The sequence below is a fragment of the Charadrius vociferus genome, unplaced genomic scaffold, assembly GCF_000708025.1.
Source record: "Charadrius vociferus isolate BGI_N301 unplaced genomic scaffold, ASM70802v2 scaffold385, whole genome shotgun sequence".
Classification (NCBI taxonomy): domain Eukaryota; kingdom Metazoa; phylum Chordata; class Aves; order Charadriiformes; family Charadriidae; genus Charadrius; species Charadrius vociferus.
In genome coordinates this window covers 7,414,393-7,440,036 of record NW_009648925.1, presented here as the reverse complement: position 1 = coordinate 7,440,036, position 25,644 = coordinate 7,414,393, and the positions used below count along the sequence as shown (strand labels likewise).

The window sequence follows — 25,644 nt, the reverse complement described above, 5'->3', positions numbered from 1 at the left end:
AGCAGGTGGAAGAGAGCGGCACCAAAGTGGACGAGTACGGGGCGAAGGACTACCGGCTGCAGATGCCCCTGAAGGCCGACCACTCCTCGCGGCCCCTCTGGGTGGTACGTGGGGCCGGGGGGGCCCACACGCCTCCCCGTGGGGCGGGTGGCGCGGAGTAAAGGGCACCGCGGGCCTGGGCGGGCGATCCGGCTGCCGTGGGTCGGTCCCTCCCGGGCAGCGTTTGTGCGGGGAACGGGCGGGGACGCGTCCCTGGGTCCCCAGCCGCCTCCCGGCGGGTCCCCCGCTGCGGGTGCGCCGCTGGCCGGAGCGGGCAGTGGAGCACCTTCCGGCAGATGCCTATGGGAGGGGGGTAAAACATCTCGTGGAAGCGACTGCGGTGGGTAACGACACGAGTGGGATGTGGCGTTGGCAGTGACACAGCAGCGGGGTTTGCCTGTTGGAGTGGCGCAGCCTGGAGAGGGGATGGTCCTGTCTTCTGTGACCGGTGGCGTTCCTCTCTGCCCCGAAAGGGACCTCAGTAGACCTCCCCGAGGCACGGCCGGTAGCGGCGGCGTGCAGAGAAGAGGTGGCTGCTCTGCCAGCGTCTGCAGGGAGGCTGGGACTGAATGCGGTGACACACAAGTGCCATCTTTCCTCCTCCATTCATTCTGCCTAAAATGAGGAAGGAGTTTTGTTTTTTTTTTTTCAGGGCAATAGGGCTGGAAGCTTGTCTCTGCTCAAGCAGTTTGCTTAGTGTTAAAAAAGGAAAAAATGCCCCAACATGTCAGTCTGGGAAAGCTTAATCGATCCGGGTGTGGTTTATTCTTAGTGCTGTAGAAGGGACACAGACATATCAATGTCTGGACCCTTTCAAAAGATAAAAGTTGTATGTTCCCATGTCTCCTTTTTTTCTTTTTCTTGTAAGTTTGTTGTTAAGGCAGACAGGTTTTTTTAAACCCTATGATGCGTTACTACCTAAATAGCGGACTGTGTCTGTATCGTAATGGTTGCTTTATAGGAAGTTCCCATTTCTGTTCAACTAACACTGTTGCACCTTCATCATTTCTTTTTCTTTCTGTAGGCTCCTGATGGCCATATTTTTCTGGAAGCCTTTTCTCCAGTTTACAAATACGCCCAGGATTTTCTGGTTGCCATTGCGGAGCCCGTGTGCAGACCAACCCACATTCACGAGTACAAGCTGACTGCGTACTCGCTGTACGCTGCTGTCAGCGTTGGCCTCCAAACAAGCGACATCACAGAGTATTTACAAAAACTGAGCAAGACTGGTGTCCCAGATGGAATAATTCAGTTTATCAAGGTAAGACTATTTTATTGGCATTGGAAATATATTTGCTGCTAATAGTGAAATCTTTTCCTGCTGCTTCTGCTTCATTGATTTATTTTTTTTATTAATTCATTGTTTTTAACATCTTGTTCTGTTCTGTCACTGTTTCAATAGAACAGGGGCTTTATCTTATTTTTTGTCTTTTTCTATGTTATATTGCTGCACATATATTTTCACAATGTATCCTGTGTTGGGTTTATACCTTTAAAAAAAAAAAAAGTACACCCAAGTGTCTGTGTGCACACTTTCAGCCAGTAGGAATTGTACGTGGGGAAAGTTCCTCAGATTTGCTCTGGAAAAAGACTAGGAATGTGGGAAGCAGCCTGGAATAGCTGGGCACTCTAAAACACAGCCTGCCTTATGCTGCAAGTACGTTCTTGCAGTTTTGGAAGCAGATTGGAATTAGGTATAAAAACTGGAATATCTGTGACTGGTCTCCTGTGTGAGGTGATGTGTGCCTCTTTTGGAAATACTTTTTCAGGTTTGTTCCATAAGCATAACAACATTGCAAGTAAGTGTTTGTGATGCCATCCTTCCCCACAGAGACCTAAACTACACTGCAGCATTTGGTCCCAAATGCAGATTCGCTCTTTTGCCTATTCCTGACCACTGACTCCTCTTGTTGGTTTGCAGCTGTGTACCGTCAGCTATGGGAAGGTGAAGCTGGTGCTGAAACATAACAGGTACGTGGCTTTTTCCATAACTAGGGTGGCAGAGGACGCCCTCCAGATGCACCGCTGTGCGTAAACGCATGCTCTCAGTAGCCGTTGAGTCTTACAGCTCCCAGCTGAGTGTAACATCATTAATAGAAGATCGCTTTTTCAGTTGAAAGCGTTCAATACATTAGTCAACAAATTCAGTGAGACTGTCCTGAGCTACTAGTGGTTAACGTTCCATTCTTAAAAGTAGGTTGTGAATTTTATGTTCTAGCTTATTTAGTCATTGCTTGGACTCACAACGTATCCTTGAGGTTCTCAGGTATTTGTTTCATTCGTGCCTTCCTAATTCACGTGAGCCTGATCAGATGAGCTTTTCTACAGTCTCGTATATTCTGACTTCTAAGCCATTACTCAGGAAGGATAAACAAATCCATTGGCAAGAGGTGTGTGCTTGTGGCTGGCTTGAATCTGGTTTGGTTTAAACCTAGAGGATAACATTGGAAGGGACCTTGAGAGGGCGGCTAGTTTAGAGCTGACCGGTTTTATCTGAACCTGTGATTCTGCAGCAGGGAGAGGGAAAGGAAGGAGACGGCATAAACCTGAAGTCGACATCTGTGCCTTGCATGTGTTTTGTCTTTCTCTTTTGTTTTTCTTTTGCAAAGTTCTCTGTTATCCGACAGCCATAGATAAGCCCTGGGACTATAAATCTAATGCTCTGCTTTTGCTGCTGCTTTTTTGAACCTGCTGCTTTGGGTAGAACCAGGTTTGTGTCCTCTTCTGAGGTGTTTTTGAGAAAAATACTTCTCCCATGCCACTTGAGACTTAAGTTCTCTTGGCTCCTATTTTAAGTGTGATCTCCAACCAGCATCATTATTGATGAACCTCCGGTGAGAGAAACAATTTCACGATGCGCTAATTTAAATTTTTTAGATGGTTAGCGTTTTGGAGGATATGGATTTGGGGCTTTTTTGGTCCTGTGGGCAGGACTTTAAAACACCACATCCAGCGTTTTCACAGACTCACATCAGTCTCAAAAAATTGACTTGAGTCGCATATCACAAATAAGACATGTATGTGAGAGCTCTCTCTAGGCAGTTCTGCTGGAGTTTTCCCACTCGTGTCGTGTTAGAGAACATTTGAGCAAGAAGGATATCTGCAAAGTACATGATGCTTTTACTATGAGGCATCTTTTAAAAATTTTGATTGCTGTAATTTCTTTATTTTTAAATTACCACCCCTAAGATTGGGTACTCGAGAGTGTGTCTGGGATAGTTATATATTTAAGCATCTATGCCACTCTTCCTGTAGGTTATTCAGTTGATTAGTTCATAAAAGTGTTGTTCTTTAATTTTAGGTATTTTGTGGAAAGTACCCACCCTGATGTCATTCAGCAGCTTTTGCAGGACCATGTAATTAAAGAATGTCGTCTGAGAAATGCTGAGGGTGAAGAAACAGAGCTCATTACAGAGACATTCACAAGTAAATCAGCGGTATGTTTGGGCATGTCTTGAAATTATTAAATTAACAGTAGATAAACTCTTGAGTAGTTTGGAGTGGTTGTTGTTTGTTTGTTGTATCAACAGTTTGGGTTCTGTCAGCAATCAACTGTGACTCCTTAATGAGCCCAAATTGCAGGGGGGGGCGTATGTGTCAGAGTATGTGTCTAATGCACCCCTTGGTGAACATTCCTGTCCATCTATTTCAGATTTCCAAATCCAGTGAAGGTGGCTTTGGTCCATCAACATCACAGGGAGCAGATGCTCAGAGTAAGTCAGATGTCCCGGCTGACCTATTTGAGTTTTATGAACAGATGGACAAAGATGAGGAGGAGGAGGAGGAAACACAGACAGTGTCTTTTGAAGTCAAGCAGGTATGAGTGTTTTAGTCTCTGCATTTGTAGCTTTGGGGAGCGTGCCCAGGACTTGCAAATAAGCAGGAGAAGTGAATGTAAAGTACCGTGGCTCTTTGTTTGATAGGGGAGATCACTGGAAGTCATTAACATTTCTTTCCTCTTGCCTTCCAAAATCTTAGGATCTTCCTCTCCAATATAGGGGGCGGCAGAGTGGGTATTATTCCTTCCTTGCCCACAGGGCATAGTGCTGGCAGGGCAGAGAAAGGCTCCAGAGTCCAAGGGCGGTTCCTGTCCTGTTCCGCTTAGCGTTCTCTGTGCAGGACAAGTGAGAATTCAGTGGAGGGCAAATCTGCTGTTGGTTTCAGAGCTTTTTTTTTTTCTTTTCTTTCCATTTTGGTGTGAGGTGGGTGTTTTTTCCTGTTTTTGTTTTGTGATTCATGTTTGCAGAAGGAACTCCAGGTAGTTCTGATTGCATAGCTTGGGAAGGGTAGCTGGAGCTTGGAGTACAGTCCTGGCTTGACCTTCAGAGAGCTCTTGTAAAATTTCTCGATTTGTTTTTGGACTGGGTGATTCTAATGATGTCTTACTGGGGAAAACAGATTTTTTTTTAAAAAAAAAAAACAGCTTAATAACTTAAAACCCAAACCAAACCAACAGCGATTGAATCATTGTGGTGGAATAACTGCTTTGCCAGAGTATGAAGATTTTCCAGATAACAGATGTGCAGCTTTGGTAGGTCCTTCTGTGTAACACACAGAACCTTTTGTGTCTGTTATTGAGCTCTTTGTTGAAGGACTTCAGGGTGTAGTTTAGTCACTGCCGGATAAACAACACATCTGAGATTAATGCGTCATGTTCTTCCATCTGTCTAAATAGCCCTCTAATATTGACTGTTATTTAAAATGTTTGAGGGGGGCAGGGGTGGTCACAAGTAAAGTTTTTGGAATAAACTTCACCTCTTGCAAACCTCATGAGCATGAAAGATAAACGTAACTTCAGATGGTACTATATAATCTGGATGTTTGGGAAAAAAAGAAAGGAAAGAATTAATTCAGATGTGGAGAATTTACTATCGAAGCTTTGTTTTCTCTTCAGGAGATGATTGAAGAACTTCAGAAGCGTTGTATCCATTTGGAGTACCCCTTGCTGGCAGAATATGATTTCAGAAATGATTCCGTGAATCCTGATATTAATATAGATCTGAAACCTACAGCTGTCCTCAGGCCCTATCAAGAGAAAAGCCTAAGGAAGATGTTTGGAAATGGGCGAGCAAGATCTGGTGTTATTGTCTTGCCATGTGGTAAGTTTCTGGGTTGTGTGCACAAGTTCTGGGCAGGGGAGCTTGAGAAAGAAGTGAGGAATGTGGAGACTGGGACAACCAATTGCAGCCCAGAAGGCCAACCGTATCCTGGGCTGCATCAGAAGAAGTGTGGCCAGCAGGTCAGGGGAGGTGACTCTGCCCCTCTACTCCACTCTCGTGAGACCCCACCTGTAGTACTGCATCCAGCTCTGGACTCCTCAACATAAGAAAGACATGGACCTGCTGGAGCGTGTCCAGAGGAGAGCCATGAGGATGATCTGAGGGCTGGAGCACCTCTCCTATGAGGAGAGGCTGAGAGAGTTGGGGCTGTTCAGCCTGGAGAAGAGAAGGCTCTGGGGAGATCTTATTGCGGCCTTCCAGTACCTAACGGGGGCCTACAGGAGAGCTGGGGAAGGACTTTTTACTAGGGCATGTAGTGATAGGGCGAGGGGGAATGGCTTCAAACTGGAAGAGGGCAGGTTTAGATTAGGATGGGGCTTTGAGCAACCTGGTCTAGTGGGAGGTGTCACTGCCCGTGGCAGGGGGGTTGGAACTCGATGATCTTCAAGGTCCGTTCCAACCTAAACCATTCTGTGATTCTATGAACCTGCACAATAGACGCAATAGAAAGGGAGAGAACGGGAGACTGCATACCAGTGCCCTTGGCACTGGGGGGAGGGGGCACATGGGAAGCATGGTGAGCACCTGAGTGTGTAAGGGATGCTGGAAGAAGTGTGAAGGGAGGAATGGAAAAGATTTAAGGACTTGCTGGGGGGGGGGAATGAACATAACTGAAAGGGGCGGTGGGATAGATCACCTCTAGGGGAAGCTTTCTATAGCCACCTGGAATTTCACATGCTTTTGAAATTAAAAAAGCGTTAAAATGATTGCTTCTAATTGGCAAAGACACTGTTTACAATTATTTTCTTTATAAAGTAAGTTATGTGTCCAGCAGACAATCCAGCTGCTTATTTAGAAGTGAATACTCTGTTTCTTTAAGACTTCCTGTAGTAAAGAAACAATGAAGAATTTGCTCTTATGTGATTTCATATCCTCTCTGTTTTCCTTTGCTCCTTTTTTTTTTTTTTTTAAACTCCTACTCAGTGATATCTGAGAGATGACTAATGAATATGACTGTTCTTCCCCTGCAGGTGCTGGTAAGTCTCTAGTTGGTGTGACTGCTGCCTGTACTGTCCGCAAGCGGTGTCTGGTCCTCGGTAATTCTGCAGTGTCTGTAGAGCAGTGGAAAGCCCAATTCAAGATGTGGTCCACCATCGACGACAGTCAGATATGTCGGTTCACTTCTGATGCCAAAGACAAACCCATTGGCTGTTCTATTGCTATCAGCACATACTCCATGTTGGGACACACGACAAAAAGATCCTGGGAAGCAGAGAGAGTAATGGAGTGGCTTAAAAGTCAAGAGTGGGGCCTTATGATACTTGATGAAGTACATACTATCCCTGGTAAGGAAACGGTGTGCAAACCTTTCATGTTATGTACACTGTTAATGTTACTCTGCTTTTTTAGAAATGGTGGGGTTTTGCTGTCTTTCTTATGTTTAATATAATGAGCAAACCCATGGCTTAGGGTTTTGAGATAAGTAAACTGCCTTGTTCGACTTTCTTTTTTTCTTTTTTTTTTTCCCTTAATACTACAGAGTTTAGCTCACCATTAGTTTTATGAAAACCTTCAAATTAGACACTGTGTTTTCTATAACAGCAGTGTAAAATACAAGTGCCTTCTCCTTGTGTGTAGGTTGATAAAGTGCTCTTAAGGTACCTGAATTACATTTGCATAATTTTGAACAGGAGAGGAATTCATTTGCCTTTTTTTTTTTTTTTTTTGAGATGTAGTGACACTGTAGGCTAGCTTTTAATCTCTATTTCTACTCAATAAAATATGAGTAATCATAGTGGTTACTGTCCAGAAATAGCTGTTGTATTTGAAATCTGTGTAATTGAGATCTATACTGTTGGAAATCAATAAGGTAGTATTAAGATGTCTGTGTATTAATTCTGGCTAAAAATACCACCCAGGGTTCTCTTAGCTGCTCTACCTTGTTCTCATGACTTCATTTGAATATAATTTGGTGTCTACAGAAATGATGGATTTCAGAAGTAGACCTTGAAGAATAACTGGCATTTTATCAAAGTAGCATATTGCTGCCACTGTTCTTTGGCTTTTGGTCTTTGTTGGTGTCCTGGTTTGAGCAACACAGGACTAATTTCTCTTCTAATACTTGGGAAGAGTGCACTTTTAGAAGACTCTGGTGTCTGAATTTGAGAAAATATTTACTTCATAGCCAGCTATGGTGTGTGGGTTTCAAGGTCTCAGTCTTTTTGAGTTAGCCAGCTGCAGGGATGAGGAGGAGCGAAACCCGGGCACTTGACCCAAGCTGGCCAACAGGATTATTTCATACCACGTATGTCACATTCAACATCAGTTAGAAAGTTTGCTGTGAAGTTCTCGCCGTCTCTTGATGGCTGCCATCCTGAGAACTTCTTGCCCCGGTGCTGGACCCCTGAGCCCTTCCCTTCCTCCCAAAGCCGTAGCACTCGCAATGTCCCACGTTTACTGTCCACTTCTGGGAGTGCACAGCTTTCTACTGGTAGAATTGGCTGAGTATAATCTTTGCATATTCTGTATTGGTATCGGGATTAGTATTGTTTTTTTAGCATTATTAATGTTAATGATCTAATATTATTCTGTTAAATCTGTTTATATTTCAACCCTCAGGTTTCCTTGGTTTTCCCGATTCCCCTTCCTGGGTGTGGAGGGGTCATGGGGTGATAGAATGATTGTCTAAACGACAATAAATTGTTGTGGGTTTCTCAAACCATAATGCTTGGTTTCATAAAAATTAAGGTATCGAATCTCCTCTCTATCTTCAGATTCTGCAATTACAGGATCTCTAGCAATACTAAAGTAATTCTGCCATAGAGTCCTTGTGTCATAGTTCTTTCTATGAAATACTATATGACCCGAAACAGGCCGTGTAACTTCTGAGTATATTTTCTCTTGGGAAACGGGAAATAATACAGATGCCAGAAGGTTTACTGGGATTTTCAGAGTACACTGAAGATGTAAACTAAAGCTGCAGTCAGTGTGAAGTTTTGCTGTAACAGATTTGTTAGAAGTGTATGTGAAATCTCCCAACACTGTTCTTGCTTTGTGTTCAGGAGTTGATGAAAAGTGTTTTTTTAAGTTGCAGTGTTTGTCTTCTAAATCCATTCAGGAAGTAAACAGAAAATTTGTCTTGCATTTCTTAGCAAAAATGTTCAGACGTGTGCTCACTATTGTACAAGCTCATTGTAAACTGGGGCTGACTGCTACCCTGGTCAGAGAAGATGATAAAATTGTTGACCTGAACTTCCTGATCGGACCAAAGCTCTATGAAGCCAACTGGATGGAGCTGCAGAACAGTGGCTACATTGCTAAAGTCCAGTGTGCTGAGGTGATGCTCTGCTTTTTGGTACTACTAGTGTTTATTTAGTATGCTTATAACTTGTTTTGTTTTTAAAAAAGATCTGTAATATTCCAAGTATTTAACTGGGAAAAACAGGTGCCGTTACGACTTTTCATTTACTTCGTAGCTTAGGCAAGGCTGCCACTGGCCAGTGTGAACATGTGGCAAATCCGGTAGCCCCATGTTCTTCAGAGTGACTTCAGCACTCTTTCTCTTGGCGGGGATTGTGGTGCTTGATGGGCTGTCCCCAAGTCAGCATTCGGAAAAGTGAACGGTGGTTGCAGTATTGTAGACCAAGTTCAACGCAGTTGGACATTGGTGTTGTCTGATATGACTTCTTATTGTAAGCTCAGTTCTCTGTGGTAGCATGACACGGTGTTACGATGAGCATAGCATTGGGTGGTATGCTGGAAGCTGCTTTCTGGAGACTGCAACTGGAGAGCCTGTATTCTGAGGAAAATTCTTGTAGCTCCTAAAACAAAGAAGGATAGTAGAAAGTTAAAAAAAAAACATAAGAAGACACCTGCTTATTTCAAGGCTGAAGGCATGAGGGTGAAAACTGAAAACATAGGGCTGGATTTTACTGGTTTTTCCAATATATGGGTGTGACCTCTGTTCTTGTAACATATGGATGAGATAAAAATCTGGTATCGGAGAAGTGGAAACCTTTCACACAGGCACATAAGAATGTTAAAGTAACCTTTCTTGGTCAGACTAAAGGTCTAGCTTAATATTTTGTCTCTGATAATTATTAAAAAAGATACTTCAGCGAGAGTATAAAAACAGGGCAAGCATATCTGTTACTTTTCCTGATACTTCTCCAAGCCCTCAACAAATTTATGAGCTATACATGGTTCCTCTGTAACCACCAGTAGGTTTCCTTTTCATAAACTCGTCTGAACTCCCATTGAATGGGATTAAAGTTTTAGCAGCTACAACTTGCTATGGTGGAGTTCCGTAACTTTAACTGTCCCTTGGGTTTTTCCTGGGTTTTTTTTGCTTTCTTTTTTCTTTGTTCTCCCCCCCCTCCCCCATTTTTGACAGTTTTTTGTGTTGTTTCACGCAACTCTTCCTAGTTCTGGTACTGGAATAAAAGATGCAGATGCAGGTCAGGTGTTCCGCTTTTGAACTTTGTGCAAACTGGAGGCTCTAGAAGGAACAAAACCCACAACTATTTTTAAGTAATAGAATGCAAGTGAAGAGCATCTAGAAAACAACTAGGTTGAAGGGAGAGTAACCAGTCTGCAAATTCAAATTTCACTGTTTAGGCATGTTGGTTAATTCTGCCTTGGGAGCATTCTTCTCAGTCTCTGAACGGCCCTTTGGACACTGAAAAGTGAAGTACGAACTACCTTTGTTCTGAATGGTGTGAAAATTCTGTAAACTTATATTCTTTAGGCCAGTGTTTTGAAATAACATTGGGTAGGACTACCAAAAGCAATGAATCAAAAAAATCAATGTTGATGGCTGATAAGTAACAAGTCTAATACACGCACAACTGCATTGCATATTTGTTTGGATTTTCTTGACATGTTGTTGAGAAGTAGCATCTTTGATCAATTGGCTTGTTCCCCACAGCCAAGAAAGAAGCTTAAAAAAGTGAAAAGAAGTTAAAAAAAAAAAAAAGCAGCAGCCTGTTCGTTAATTATATTTTCATAGGTTTGTAATTTACAAATAACCCCTTTCCCAGCTGCCATACTAAGTTTTTGACTTGGAGAGTGCATCTTGCAAAATGTAAAAATGAAAAGATCATTGGGGTGAGAGGTAGATCTTAAATATTTCCAAATCCAGAAGAGAGTGCAAATACAAATCAAAATATATTCAGTTTGCTATGTAGTCAGAGGCATTGAGCAATAGATGAATTATTTTACTACAATCAAATGTTCAGTATTTATCTCTCATTTTCACATTGAAATAATTCTCTTCTGATTGAAGAATTTTAAATCTTTCATATAAACAGCATACAATAACAACAGAACCTATTCACTGCATAAATTTGTTAATGTAGTCAAGGCATGAAAAAAGCCTCATCTAACATTTAACTCACTGGAAAACATGTTTTGAAACAAAAAAGATAGTTCTTGACAGTACAGAACAATTCAGGTGGTTTAAATAAACTCCTGTAAGTTGTCACATAACTACTTAGCTGAATGATGGTTATGAAAGAGGCTTTTCTTTGCAGTATTCTGTTAATTTGTACTGTGCAATGGATATGGGGGAATAACCCATGTACAGCAGAATGAATGTCTTCTAAATTATATACACTATAGACAGTGTCATAATATGCTATAGACAGTGTCATTGCATTAGCATAAACTTTTAAACTTCCTAATTTCTTCTGTTTTCATGCTACAGTAGAAAAAATAGCCGACTTGTGCAATACTATGATATGTATTTACATAATAAAATAGTTGCTTAGGGAAACCTATTGAAAACTTCTAGTCTATCCTAGTGTTCTGAAAGTTGTAGTCTCAATAGCTGTTGAAAATAAAGAATCATAGAATAGTTTGGGTTGGAAGGGACCTTTAAAGGTGATCTAGTCCAACCTCCCCTGCAATGAGCAGGGACATCTTCAACTACATGACGTTGCTCAGAGACCTGTCCAACCTGACCTTGAAAGTTTCTGGGGATGGGGCATCTACCACCTCTCCAGAGAGGGCAACCTGTGCCAGTGTTTCGTCACCCTCATTGTAAAAAATGTCTTCCATATATCTAGTCTAAATCTTCCCTCTTTTAGTTTAAAGCCATTACCCCTCCTCCTACCACTGCACTTCCTGATAAAGAGTCCCTCCCCATCTTTTCTGTAGGCCCCCTTCAAGTACTGAAAGGCCACAGTAGGGTCTCCCCAGAGCCTTCTCTCCTCCAGGCTGAAAAACCCCAACTCTCTCAGCCTGTCCTCACAGGAGAGGTGCTCCAGCCCTCAACATTTTTGTGGCCTCCTCTGGCTCACTCCAGCAGGTCCGTGTCTTTCCTGTGCTGAGGGCTCCAAAAAGGTCACTCCTTTGTGGGTATATGAAAAAAAAATTGGTAACTTTGTTCTGTAATGAAGCCTAAATGTGTCTCTTAGCTTTCAGAATATGGATGAAAATTAATTTTTATGGAAAAAGCTTCGACTGCTGTGACAGGGAGATTACACAGACAATTCATTCCCTTAATTATTGCTCTGAAAAAAGTAGTAGCATTCAGTAAAATTATTAAGTGTGAAGTATAAAGGAAACATCTTCCAATCTTGTTCCAATCCCACTGCCAAAGCATTTTGGACGGCCAAAATATTGGTGAGGTTAAACAGAGTTTAGCAGTGCTGGAGACTATACCAACAGGTAGTTTTCGTTTTGGTACAGAAATTACTGTGTTAAAATCTGTGGCCTGCACTATACAGAAAGTCATAATGCACTGTCATCCCCCCAGTACCTTTGCAGTTCCCACTCGAATAAAATAAATAAGTAATGGAGGGTTACTTTGTGTGTGTATGTTTTTTAATTCTAGGTTTGGTGCCCAATGTCACCTGAATTTTACAGAGAATACGTAGCTATCAAAACGAAGAAACGGATACTGCTGTACACCATGAACCCAAATAAATTCAGAGCCTGCCAGTTCCTGATTAAGTTTCATGAGCGACGGAATGACAAAATCATCGTATTTGCTGACAATGTGTTTGCACTGAAGGAGTATGCAGTCAGGCTTGGGAAGTAAGTGTTCACAACCAGCGATGGCACTGTTGTTTTCCTCCTTGGAAAATTGCCTTGTAATCTCACAGCTTTCAGTAGTCTTTAGATATTTCTTGTAATACTTTGATTTAACTCCAGTCCTTCTGTATAAAAAGGAGCTCGGGAGGGTCCTTTCTTGGATGCATTTTATTGGCAGTGCAACATTATTTCGGTGAAGAACTGTTTGAAAAGAATCTCTGTTTGGCGTTTGCCTCAGAGGAGTTTTCATCCAAGATTTCTGTGAAAGACTGTTAGTATTTCTCCATCCATTTTATTATTATTAAAAGCCAGTGGAAAAATGAAGGGCTTTTAAAAATATCACTAGAACTATTTTTTTAAAGGATGGTAGCTTCCCCTATCTCTCTCAGACAAAGGTTTTCAAATATACACTCTCTGGTTCTTTCAAGATCTCTTGAGACCCAGGGCGTTCCTCTTCAGGCTTTCAAAAGGTCTTAACCTTATCTAAAAAAATTAAGACATACTTTTGGGGGTTCTGTGCCGTACCAGTGCACTGCATAGAACTATCATAAGCATTTAATAAACGAAAGGATATCGCTCCCATGAGCTCCTCAGCTATCTTAAATGACTCTAATATGAGTGCAGTTACTGAAGGTCATCGAAATAGGGTTTAATGAGGGTTTAGCATCAGTGTGTTTGTAGGGTTTGGGGAGGGATGATCAGGGAGAGTGTTTGCCAGGATCAGGCATAGAGCAATTATTGGGGGAAAATAAGCATAGAAGCTGTCCTCATAACATAATAGCCCACATAATGCTTTGCTTGCTGGAAGCTGTGGGGCATTTTGGCTGCGTATGATTTCACGTCTAGGAATTTCAGCAGTACTTCTTAGCAAAACCATTTTCCAAAACTCATGATCAGTTTTAACTGTCGTTTAACAGCCATTTTGTACTGGCTTCCTCTGACATCAAATAGTAAGCAGAGCTAATGGTGCTGGATGCATTCCAACACCCGTGGTCTCTTTCATCATTTTTTTAATCTGTCTGGACAGAGATTAGCTGTAATGATGCCTCTGGAATGTCTCTAGCAGCGCTCAGTGCACCACAGAAAAAGCTTTTAGGAAAGGTGGTGCTGGGAGGGGGTGCTCGCTAAGTAGCACAGCGGTTGTTAAGTGGGGTAGACGCTGTAGAAGCACAGCAGCAAAACAGTTAAAGAAATATTAGGTGCTTGCTTTTCATATTCTTTAGTGAATTCTCAGTTCCTTACATCATGTATGGAGTTCCACATTATACGGCTGCCAGTGTTAGAGAGGAAGGAGGCTTGCCGTGCTGGATAAAGGTGAGGGAGTCTTTGTTTTAACCAGAGAATTTTCCATCGTAGTTTGTTATGAGCATCCTGAAACAAAGGGAGCTGTTGGAATTCTATGTGTAAGGAGGAGAGAGCAGCCCAGCGGGTACGGTGGTAGTGGCCGAGGCTGCCTGCCCGGCCTGTGCTGGCCCAGCAGGAGGACAGTGCCCACTGCACTGCTCCTGACCTGATTCAAGCACATGGCGTGGTTGGGCTCCTGGATGGAGGAAGAGGTGGCCGTTGCCTGTCTGTCTCTGCTGGCTCCTCCCATGCTCCCCTTTCCCTTGGTAATGGCAGGGAAAGACCGTGCACATGAGAGGAATTATTTTGACTGTAATTTTGGGGCTACAGAATTCAAATTTGCTTAGCCAGCGTTTACTCTGTCATCTGGTGTCGTACAGCTCATGTGCTGACTGTTTTCTACTGGTGTTATTAGTATGTTTAGATCATTGTTTCTGAAAGACTGTGCCTCTATGGTTTTGATAGTGATGTGAGTTAATGGGAGAGGGATCTATCTTTGCAAATCCCTCAAATGTCTTTTTGCAGTGAGGAAAAGGGGTCATTCTAGAAGAAAAAAACCCACAAACAGTCTAGCATTGGGTGTTCTAGGTTCAGGAAGGTACTCAGATATGTGTTAATGAATCATTGTCAAGTAGGATCTGGGGGGGGATTGAAATTGAGGATTGATAGCCAGTAGTTGCAGGTTATTCTGTTCTTAGTAAAAAGTGTGTTTGAACCCCTTCTTGGCGGCTTTAAGAAACAGAAGACTCATGGATGCTTTAGTTTCAGTTTAAATCTTCCACTTAAGTTTTGTTGGGGATTAGAAATTTCACCATTTAAATATTAAATGAAATTTCAAATAAGGCTTAAAAATATTACTGAATGCTACTAATTGAATAATAATGATATTGTTTCACAGCTGACGCATTTGCCACTTAAGTTTTTCAGCAGTGTTTTCCTAAAAATCTGCTTAAATACACTAAATAGAAGAATTAGATTACAGGTGACTGGGATTGTTTGGTAAAAGAGAAACTGGAATAGTTTACAGTAAAGAAAGCAAGGGTAGCCAATGCACAGGAATTAGTTGATAAGAATAGAAAACATTAATACTGTGCACTGCATGTTTATGTTCAGCTACCACCCATGTATGTGCAATACTAAAAGTTAAATGAAACATTTGACGGAAGTATGAACAAGATAGAAATTGTAGAACTTGATTCCTGTTACCTGGAGATGCTTGTTAATGAGCTGTTGTGGCATTTGGAAAAGTATGCAACAGCTGAAATAGCAGTAGCTATGCACTCCTGCGTGCCTCATTCTTTGTGTGGGCTTTGCTGTTTCTAGATTTTTTTTTTATTTATTTTTTTAACTCTGCTTAGGCAAGAATCTAACAGCCAGACTCTAGAGAGAATTTTGGAAAATTCATAGTAGCCCAAGTTATTCATGAAGTATGGGGGTGACCGAGAGTTTGTGTGAGCCTTCTGGATTGAAATCTTAAATGTTCCAGATGATCCGTCATCAAACGTTAGAACCCTTAGGTGAAATGCCACTCTGAGCTGCTCATGGCCATGGAATGTTTGGGACCTTGTTCTCATTTCAGTAGGTCCAGAAGGTATTAGGAGGGACACGAGGTTAGCTTCAAAAGCAAAAATAATTCTCCCAGAATAATGTCTGACAGCCAGCTTGTGACACTCAGCATATCATTGATAGAGCAGCTTGGATTTTCAAGGAGGCAAAGGTTGCAGCTGTCAATATGCTAACTCAGTAGATTTGAGGAAAAAAAATCTCTTATTTTAACAGCTGCCTTCAGTCTTTCATGTAGGCTTAGCGAACGTATTCAGTCTGTTGATCTACAGCTTCATTGGTGCATGTAATTGCAAAACATTTCTAACTGTCAGAATTTATTTCTGGCAGCCTGGGTTGCTGCAGAGGGTTCCACAAACAACTGGGTAGCTGCCGGAAAGAGCCAAACAAGCTAAAAGTAAACTGTAAGCAAGCTGTACCAAAATCTGTTTTGCTTTTATATCAATTCAAACGCGTACCGTGCTCCCTGCCATGGTATCTTCATACCTCGTAAGAAATGATTGAGAAATCTTGAATTGATTTAATTTGCATGTGTTCTGTTCTTTTCAGACCCTATATATATGGTCCTACTGCACAAGGAGAAAGAATGCAAATTCTACAGAACTTCAAGCACAACCCAAAAATCAACACTATTTTCATTTCCAAGGTAAGTGAGGACTTTCAGTGTGTCATTGTACCCACCTTCAGAATGAACTTTAAGAGTGAGTTATACATGGATGTTGTGCATTTGACATCTTTGTATCGCAGCTTACAAAGATGTACTTTGTATGAAGTCTTTGTTTATGATATACGGAAATAAGATGCTGCTCAGAGGCTGGTTCTCTGTTATAGGTAGGGGACACATCTTTTGATCTGCCAGAAGCCAATGTTCTGATTCAGATATCATCCCATGGTGGGTCTCGAAGACAAGAGGCTCAAAGACTGGGACGAGTGCTGAGAGCCAAAAAAGGTAAATGAGGTGGTTGTTGGGCTCTGGGCCTTGGATTGTAGCATCATAGAACTGCAGAGAAATAGATGTTCATGGTCCTTCCGTATAGTGTCCTTGGAGTCATGTTTTAGTGAAAGAAAATAGATCCCTATATACCAGTGAATGAAAATGAAGCATTATCTGGATCAGTAAAGCTTTGTGTTGGGAAAACTTCCAAAGGACAGAAAAAGCTGAAGGAAAATGAACTTTTTGTTCTTTGGTGATTCTTTCACTTTTTCATTCCTTGATAAGTTCCTCAACATGAAATCGTTTTTTAAAAAATCATAGTATTACTCTATAAAGCAAGTCTCTAGAAAGCACATTTTTGATACTGCAAATTACCTTCTTTTAAAAATGGGATTTGGTGCCCAACTAGTTTGGTTTTTTTTGCAAAATATAACCAAGGAGCTTTTTGTTTGGAAAAATGATTTTAAAATACTTTCTACTTGCACTTAAGAGCTTCATACACTTATTGTATGTGCAGTTTGTGCTTGTTATAGCTGAGGCTTTGTTTGAAAATGTGTACAAACCCATGTTAGTGAATTAACAAAGTCTTAGTGAAGCCTTGGGTTCTAAAAGAGAACCCAGTGCTGTTTGGGTGATAGATCTTTAGGACCGTAAGTTTAAAAAAAATAAACTATATGCAGCCTGGTATATCCTGGGCTTCAAATAGCCCTGTGACTTCTTACCTAAATATCTTTGTCTCACCTTTTTTAGTGCGAAAGCACTGCAAACTCTGTTTTACAGTGATAAAACTTTGTCTTTTTCTATTGAATTTTTTGACATGTGTTGCAATCCTGGCTCTTGACTTTTTACTTCTTCTTTACATAATAGACTGTAAAATAGTTTTATCTTTCACCTTGCCTAGCGTAGTAAAGAAGCAGGTTCTTCTCAGAGCACTAGTGTAATTGTGTTAGTCTATATTTCCTTTTCTGTTTTTTATTCTTTTCACCCATTCTCAATTTATTAAGAACAAGAGTGGGAATTTCCGTGCCATGTACTTTGTCAATCAGTTAACGTCAGGTCTGGGTGCAGGTAAACTTTGCAGATTGTTCTTGTGGAGAGACAACTTATTTAAGCACCTGTTTTCAGTATCCAGTCCTTTTTTGTTCTTGGTTGCAGTGTTCAAAATGGAACTAATCACTCAGTGTGTTTGTCTCCTAGGCATGGTTGCAGAGGAATACAATGCCTTTTTTTATTCTCTTGTATCGCAAGACACTCAGGAGATGGCATATTCAACAAAGCGACAACGGTTTCTTGTAGATCAAGGTTATAGCTTCAAGGTAACTTCTCCCTTCTATTTATTATAGTTGTAGCCTAAGAATGTAACTTTCATATTCTTTCATGTTCGGTCAAATACTTGAAAATTGTGGTTGTGGAATGTATTAATGAAGGTTTTGCTCGCAAGCAAGAACTGTTTCAGTATTGGTTTATCATCTATATTATTGTGAGGGTAGATACAAGTAGCTTAGACAGCTTCCAGAAAGGTAAGTATTCTAACTTCAAACCAAGCACCCATGGGGGAGTGAAGCAGAACATTACTTGCATGGTTGGTTTATGCTCATGCTCTTCAGTTTTCCATCCGTGCAGGCCCCCCATTAGGCATTATCGTGCTGGTTGTGCATAAAGCATTGTTCATGTCATAGTGGCCAGCAGCAATTCAGAAAACTTCCAGTCACAAATAATTTCCAAAGAACTCCTGTCTCAGACCAGTATTTCACTATGGGAAGAAAATCTTTTTCCTTGTGGCTGAAGACAACATACAATGGGCAGGATTCATCTGTCCTATATTCATGCATCGGACTCCGGGAATCATAAAATTAGGTGTCTGAAGTGTGTAGCAACCCATTCCAAAACAAATACCTTTCGGGGGTCTTTGTCCACACGCTGATCTTGTGCACCCTTTCGACAGTGCTGTCCAAAGCCTACGGTGGTACAGAAAATCAGTCAGGATGCAGACATGTTGGTACGGTGGCTCTGTGTTAGCAGAAACTGTTTGGCTAATGGAGGTCTTCAGACTGTGCTTATTTAGCTTCCGCCAACAGTTTGACCTTCCTCTTGCCATTTTTTCTGTGTGGAATGAAGTATATCACCAAAGTCATTGGGCTGAATGTTAATTGATTAACAAATGACAGAATTTACTACAGGAAAAGACTGTAACTGCAGAGTAGAAATCTTCCTACCTACAATTAAAACATGCTCCTCAAAGTAGAGAACATTTTCAGTGTTGACAATGTAACAGAGCCATGACATAAAAGTCAGAAGTTTACCCTAAAGTCCCTTTTGTAAAGGACTGAATGCTGTCTCATCTCTCCAGACATACTTGAAAATTGATCACCCGTTGTACTTTAGTTTATTATGTACCCCTATACGTCGTCTTCTTCCAAACATAAAATCTCATCCCACCAAAGCTTCTCTATTTTATCGATTTCGCAGTGTATCTCGTTTATTTTTCTTTTAACCCATGGGCTGCCCCATCTATTGGGTTGTTACAGGCAACAGAGTGTCATGACAGCTCTTGCTTTAGGTAAATTATTCCTTTACAAAAGAGGTTTACTGCTCTAATTACAAGTCTTCCCAATGAGATGCATTGCTGAGAAGAATAATAAAAGATAAGGCTCCCATACCTGTCTTTAGGGAACAAGCTCAAGCTTATGGTGTTGACAGAACGTGCAAGGATTGCATGAGATGCAAGGGCAAGCAGCCTCTGCTGGACTGCGCTTGTGCCTAGCTATTTAAGAGCTTTTCCTCTTGAGGCATATGTGCACTATGGGACATCCCGATAGGTAAAACCTCTCTGAACTGCAGCTGTGCTGAAGTAATTGCTCTGTAATCAGTGGCCCATTAAAGAGAACTTAAAGGGCGTCCTTACACCGAAACAGACATGTCACAGTGTTTATAGGTAAAAAACTTGCTTTGCTTTGTAGTGAATCAGTTTTGACAGAATTGTAAATCGGTGCTTAGCTGCAACTAATTACAGCAAATGCATCTATGTGGCTATAGCCAAGAAGATTAGAAAAATGCCTTTACTTATATTTGAATGCCTTGGATCTCAGAACTAAGAAAGAAGTTAAAATAGAGGGATTTTATTTTGTAAGGAAGACCTAATCCTAGGAGCTTTGCTGTAATATGGGAAAAAAAGCAGTGCAAGTGGCAGACGAGTATCTGGAGCTGACCAGTACTGGAATGTTCTTTATTTGCAGTTTAGGAACAAAATGTTAGAATATCTATTTTCTTCTGTTTGCCAAACTTTAAGCCTTAGTCATAGCTGGCATCAGAGAATAATAGGGCTGGAAGAAACTTCCAAGAAACCATTTATTGTATTTCTTCATTCCAAGCCAGGATCAACTATGTGTATGTCATTCCCGGCAGATGTTTGCCTTCTTATTCTTCCAAATATGGAGACTCTACCTCATGTTTAGGTAATTATTTCAGTGCTGATGTCCTCTCCTTCAGAATTTTTGTTGCTAAATTACTAAAAATTTATTACTCCTTTAAAAGGGTAACCGTTTTCACTTTTTTTCTAGGACTTACTTTCTTCTCACCATCTCTCAATAGCTACATTCTCTGCCTTTCATCAAAAAGAGAACTGGAATAATATTTTTTTGCTAAATCGCGTATTTTGTCTTTGCTTCTTAAATAGGAGCTTTGTCATCACAATTTACTGCTTGGAGTTTACTGCTAGCAGGTTTTTTTTTGGTTAGCTAACCATTGTTTAGTTATTTACTGTATTGTGTTTTTATACAGTGGCTGATATATTAAATTTTAAACCAATAGCAGAACTCACTATATCAAAGAATTGGGGATAACTTTAAACTTGGCATCTGTTGAACAGCTTAAAAAAATGATGATGCAGTGTGAATTCTTTCCATTCTATGAAACATGTTAGCACTGTTTTGCAACCACAACTGGAAACAGGCTAATGCAATTTAAAACTGCTTTTTGTGACTCCTTTTTCTTTATTTTTGAGATGATCATAGCACATGCCCTTTTAAATACACAGAAGGGGGTTCTTAAAGCTAGGACATTTCTCAGAAAGACATCCATTTTTTAATTGGAAATTGCCATTGACAACCACCCACAACACTGATCATGCGTTCTAGTGTTTCACTACCCTGTTTTTCAAAAACAGTACTTTGTGTCTACTGTAGATTTGTTTTACCTTAAGCTGTATTTCTGTTTTTTCATCAGTCTTTGCGATCAGATCCAGCCCAGATTGTTGAGGTCATTAATTTCTAATTGTAGTGATTGAAGAGATAAGCTCCAAAAGGAAGATGAGGAGGGGAAACACTATATAATCAAGAGAAATGGCTGAATTAGAATGTCTTTCTCAAAACCTCTTCCAACTTGGAAACAGTGGGAAAAACTGAGATTCTCCTGTGTAAACATATGTTTGCCAGAATGCATTTAATTGCAGGAAAACTTCTTGTTAAAATTTCAAAATATCTGTAATTAAGAAAGCAAGCTGCCTCTTGTAAAGCTTTGTAACAGAAAGTTGAGAGCTTTTCAGTTCCGAAGTGGAGGTTTTTCAGCTAATCGAGTGTATGGCACTATATTGCCAGTAGATGGCATGTGCCCTGCATCCATGTTTACCAGATGAGTTACTGAGAATTTCCAAGAGAACAAACATAACAGCCAAGTTATCTTGTGTCTAAGTACCCAAACGTTGAAAGTGTCCTTTTGCTCTGCTGCTGCTGCTTTATTGCAGGTTGCTGCACTGTCTCTCAATAACTGATTCTACATTTCAATTTGTTAGGGTTGGGGTTTTTTTCCCCATATTCCTCAATGTTTATTGCGAAAATTCTCAGTGTCTGGAAAGCTAGTGGATTATTTTTGGTAAATATAAAGTACTAGTTCTTAAACTAGACAAATCTAGAGCCTGCATCATAAAGTTAAGCTTGCAGTGAGTTGAATATGCATATGAGATATATGGACATATGTGCTTTTGTCAGATTTATAGTCAAGCTGGTATGGACAGTGTTCGGCTGACATCCTCTATCCGGAGTTTTTCTCTTTTCTTTTCTTTTCTTTTTTTTTTTTCCCTCCGAAGGTTTGTATTTTGCATTTCCAGCTAGAATATAACAAGATGTGTGCACGTATATATATGTATACCACTTAGCTAGATTTTGTATGTATCTGTGCTATCTGTAGTGTTAAGCTGTTCAGACCATTAATAAAAGTTGAAGGCAGTTCCAACAGGATATGGAATTGGAAATCATTGTCTTGGTTTTGAATAGCTAACGGTGAGGAGGAAGAGCCCTCACCTTGTATTGTGCTGTGTTTCTTAGGTAATAACAAAGCTTGCAGGCATGGAAGAAGAAGAACTTTCATTTTCATCCAAAGAAGAACAGCAGCAGCTTCTCCAGAAAGTCCTGCAAGCATCTGACCTGGATGCTGAGGAGGAAGTAGTTGCTGGAGAATATGGCTCAAAGTCAGCTCAGGTAATGAAGAATGCTTTGAAAAGGATGACCGTAAATGAGACAGAAATGGACCATTCCTTTTCAGTTCTAAATGCGATGCCATCACTGATGCCCTAGTATCTTTGTGAAACATTGGAGAACAGATTTATTGTTTTAAGCTGCATTAGCACTTAGCTATTTGAGTAATTCACTTGTTGGGCACTAGAATTAAGCTGAACATGAATTCATGCCCTTCTCCATTGTATTTGAGAGAGCAGATGACAGATCTATTGTTACAGATTTTGAAGTAAATCATCTAAGTCACAAGCAACAAAAAGATTTTAAAACATTTTTAAGATACACCTATTTCAGAGCACATACTTTTTTTGTGGTGGCACTGTGCTCCTTGAATCATGCCCTGATTTCCTCATTCCCAGAGGGCAGAACTGTAAAGGCCACTTTTGTTCATTTTCAGGAGATGTACTATTATTGTCGGTGGTAGTTTGACATTTTCAGAGACAGATATAAGAAACATTTATTGATACAGAAGTTAAAATCAAGCTACAATGTGATAATTAATTTTTTAGGGTTAATTTTTAGCTAAATGGCATTGTGCTGAAATGTATTATGAATTCCTACTGTAAGGTATCTTTCCATATTAAGCCTTACATATGTTTGTATACTCACGGTGAGTGGCAGGTAGTGACTTTCTTTGTAGAAATTCTTCTTAAGAAAAAAAAACTTCAAAGGCTTTTTGGCATTAAATGAACAGTGGTGCCCAGTAGCCAGTAGGCACCAGTAAGTTAGAGTTGGTTTGTCTGATCACACACTAAGCATGTGGTTTTCTTCCTCTTGCTTGCAGGTGTCACGTCGTACGGGCACAATGAGCTCTATGTCAGGAGCAGACGATACAGTTTACATGGAATATCACTCTTCACGGAGTAAGGCATCTGCAAATAAACACATCCATCCGCTATTTAAACGCTTCCGGAAATGATGTCCTTCATGTGTGCATTTTGTTAAAACTGTGGATCCATGTACCTGTTTCCATAACTAAAAATATGGAGTTGAAATTTTTGACAGGTCCTTTAAAAGACTTTTTTTGTATGCATCTATATAGCCACATAGTTATTTAGCAATATATGTGCTCTCATGGGTGAATGTGAAGGGAAAAAAGGAACTAAATCTTACCACAGGAAAGATAGTGTCCAGTGACTGGATCCTGGTTATACCTGTCTGGTTTTCAGGGTAATTAATAGAATATATTTTTATCAGCTGAAGACCCTTTTCAGAAAAATTCTGGAAAGGTTTTGTAAATTAAGTTTGTACTGATGTTTGAAATACTATTTATCTGATTATAGTGTGTGCTCAACAAAATACTGGTTTTTAAAACACTTGAATAAAAATCATTCATTAAGCTGGACAAATTCCGTTAGGAGCACTTCACCTAACATTTTTGAACTGGGAGCTAATTTACACTTGTGACTTAACCTGTCTTAAAATCCTGACAGATTGGAAATATTTTGAAGGTCAAAGACAAGGAGAAAGAGATACATTCTGTGCTTCATTTTCCTTGTTTTTCTTGCTACAGTTGAGAAGTTGCTGAAATAAAAGCTGTTTCCCTTGTCATTTATATTCTATTTATTAATGATGCAATAAAACCATCGTAACTTCTAAAAAGTGCAATGTCACTACACAAGTTATTACTGAATCAGTGTTTTGACTTGTCATAAAGTGAGTTGGAAGCAGACATGTGAAGGAAAGATTCCCGAGTCTGGGGCTGGTTTTCTTAATGAAGACTGCAATAAATTTCTAGAAAATTTGAGGAGAGGTGGGGGTGGTTTGTGGCAGAAGAACGCTTTTTAAATAACCTCTGCTTAATATGGTAACAGTTATGCTACTTGGTGTTGTATTATGAGGTGGGTTTTTGGCTGAGAGTTTGTAGAGCTTTAGGAACAACCTATGAAATAACATTGATCTTGATCTGTTGGTTCAAAATAGGTTGGTATAAATCTTTACTATGCTGGAAGGAGTATGTATGGCAGAGCTATCCTGGTTATACAACAAATGTGCTTCAGAAAAATATTGATTCTGTTTCTTATTAGCATAAATTCACAAATTGAGAATATAGAAACATTGGAAGCATAATTCAGAACACATGATGCTTGTTTTTCATCTTGGTATCAGAGTCAGGTAATTTTGAAAATGGAACTAATTTGTTTCAGTTTAAAATTTGTTTAGTCTCTGAGCCCTACCCCTTAACACATGGTTCTTTCTCTTGTTCTGGGTCTTCTGCCTTACAAACTGGGACCAGCCATGACAGTGCTCGAGTGGCTTATATGGGAGAGATTAATGTGCAGTATTCTGGTGCTGATTTCCCCAATTTTACAGCATTATTTACTTCTAACAGTAGTTCAGACCAGCTCTTGTGGCAACAGTTAGTGGATGGGAGGAGTCTGTGACAATGGGACAGCTGAGCAAGTCAGCCAGCGTCCCTCTGCATAATTCTTTCTAACACACTTAATGAATTGCTTCGGAACTATTCTCCACTCTTCATAAACGAAGAAAACCCACCCTACTAAATGTGGAAATGGCTTAAGAGTAATACTGATTTTTGTAATTGTGGCACCAGCAGTGGTTGGATTTAGGACAGCACCCTAGATCTTATGTAGTAAATCTTGGCTGTGATGACTAACGATCTTACTCTTCTAAGTAATGGGTCTGTGTGGGATGCAGTACTAAAGCATCGAGTAAAGCATAATTTTATGAATTAAGAATGACTCCATGCTTCAGCATGTGTGTTGGTATTCAAACTTTAGGTTTAATTACTTTGATATGATTACTGCAGTAATTACTGCCTGCTATTACTCCAGACTAGCTGCGAGTGGCAGACTGCTATGCGTTTACTCACTACAAAGCAGCTGCTGCTGCGCACAGTAGCGTACATAATGGAATATGGGCAGTCAGTTTTGCTTTCCAGACAGGGGTCAGTCACTGAGAAACTGCTGGTTCCTGGGGCTTTTGTTGTACTGGCCCCTCACTACTCCCACAGTCCAGCACTGCTCCAGTACCACTCCTCACCCGACAGTCACAATAGACTGCTCCAGGATTACTTTATAATCCCGGCCCTCTGGGAAGCTACATTGTCTTGTTCAGCCACAAAACTCCGCGCTGTATTTTGTCAGGCGGGTGTCTTTATTTGAAGCAGTACTATAGACTCCAGTTATAACACTTCACGATGACCAGACAGTGCACAGAGGGCTCTCACTGCCCTCTAGCCTGAATCCAAAGAATCTGGAACCCTGCTCTCTTGGAGTGCAGTCAGGTCCTCACAGGCTTTATCAGACACTCCTGTTGGCCAGTGCTTCTCTTGCACAAACTCATTGCAAGATCCCTTGCTAAGTAGAATCATTTAGGTTGGAAAGGACCTTTAAGATCAACACAAGCCAGCAATGCGTGCTTGCAGCCCACAAAGCCAACCACATCCTGGGCTGCATCAAAAGAAATGTGGCCAGCAGGTCCAGGGAGGTGATTCCGCTCTTTTACTCTGCTCTGGTGAGATACCACCTGGAATATTCGTGTCCAGCTCTGGAGCCCTCAACATAAGAAGGACATGGACCTGTTGGAGCGGGTCCAGAGGAGGGCCACAAAGATGATCAGAGGCCTGGGGCACTTCTGTGAAGACAGGCTGAGAGCTGGGGTCGTTCAGCCTGGAGAAGAGAAGAGACCTTATAGCAGCCTTCCAGTATCTGAAGGGGGCCTACAAGAAGGCTGGAGAGGGACTTTTTACACGGGCATGTAGTGATAGGACGAGGGGGGTGGCTTGCAACTGGAAGAGGGGAGATTTAGATTAGATACTAGGAAGAAATACTTCACTGTGAGGGTGGTGAGACATGAACAAATTGCCCAGGGAAGTTATGGAGGTGTGGAACACATCTCTGGAAGTGTTCAAGGCCAGGCTGGATGGGGCTTTGAGCAACCTGGATCTAGTGGGAGGAGTCCATGTCCTTCCATGGCAGGGGGGTTGGAACTCGATGATCTTTAAGGTCCCTTCCAACCTAAACCATTCTATGATCAT

At 40.9% G+C, this 25,644-nt stretch overlaps 1 protein-coding gene across 1 annotated transcript in view; it reads left to right on the top strand.

The window, feature by feature from the left end:
* The window catches only part of ERCC3 (excision repair cross-complementation group 3), a 23,453-nt gene extending 481 nt beyond the window's left edge, over positions 1–22,972 (top strand). Inside the window, exons 2-15 of the mRNA XM_009887329.1 lie at positions 6–104; positions 1,064–1,300; positions 1,961–2,010; positions 3,341–3,476; positions 3,692–3,856; positions 4,934–5,138; positions 6,290–6,604; positions 8,411–8,595; positions 12,094–12,296; positions 15,750–15,846; positions 16,032–16,149; positions 17,332–17,450; positions 21,456–21,608; positions 22,429–22,972. Coding sequence (XP_009885631.1) covers positions 6–104; positions 1,064–1,300; positions 1,961–2,010; positions 3,341–3,476; positions 3,692–3,856; positions 4,934–5,138; positions 6,290–6,604; positions 8,411–8,595; positions 12,094–12,296; positions 15,750–15,846; positions 16,032–16,149; positions 17,332–17,450; positions 21,456–21,608; positions 22,429–22,563 — 2,217 coding nt within the window. The 3' untranslated portion in view covers positions 22,564–22,972. The remainder of the gene's footprint in view (positions 1–5; positions 105–1,063; positions 1,301–1,960; positions 2,011–3,340; positions 3,477–3,691; positions 3,857–4,933; positions 5,139–6,289; positions 6,605–8,410; positions 8,596–12,093; positions 12,297–15,749; positions 15,847–16,031; positions 16,150–17,331; positions 17,451–21,455; positions 21,609–22,428) is intronic.
* The last annotated feature ends 2,672 nt before the right edge of the window (positions 22,973–25,644 follow it).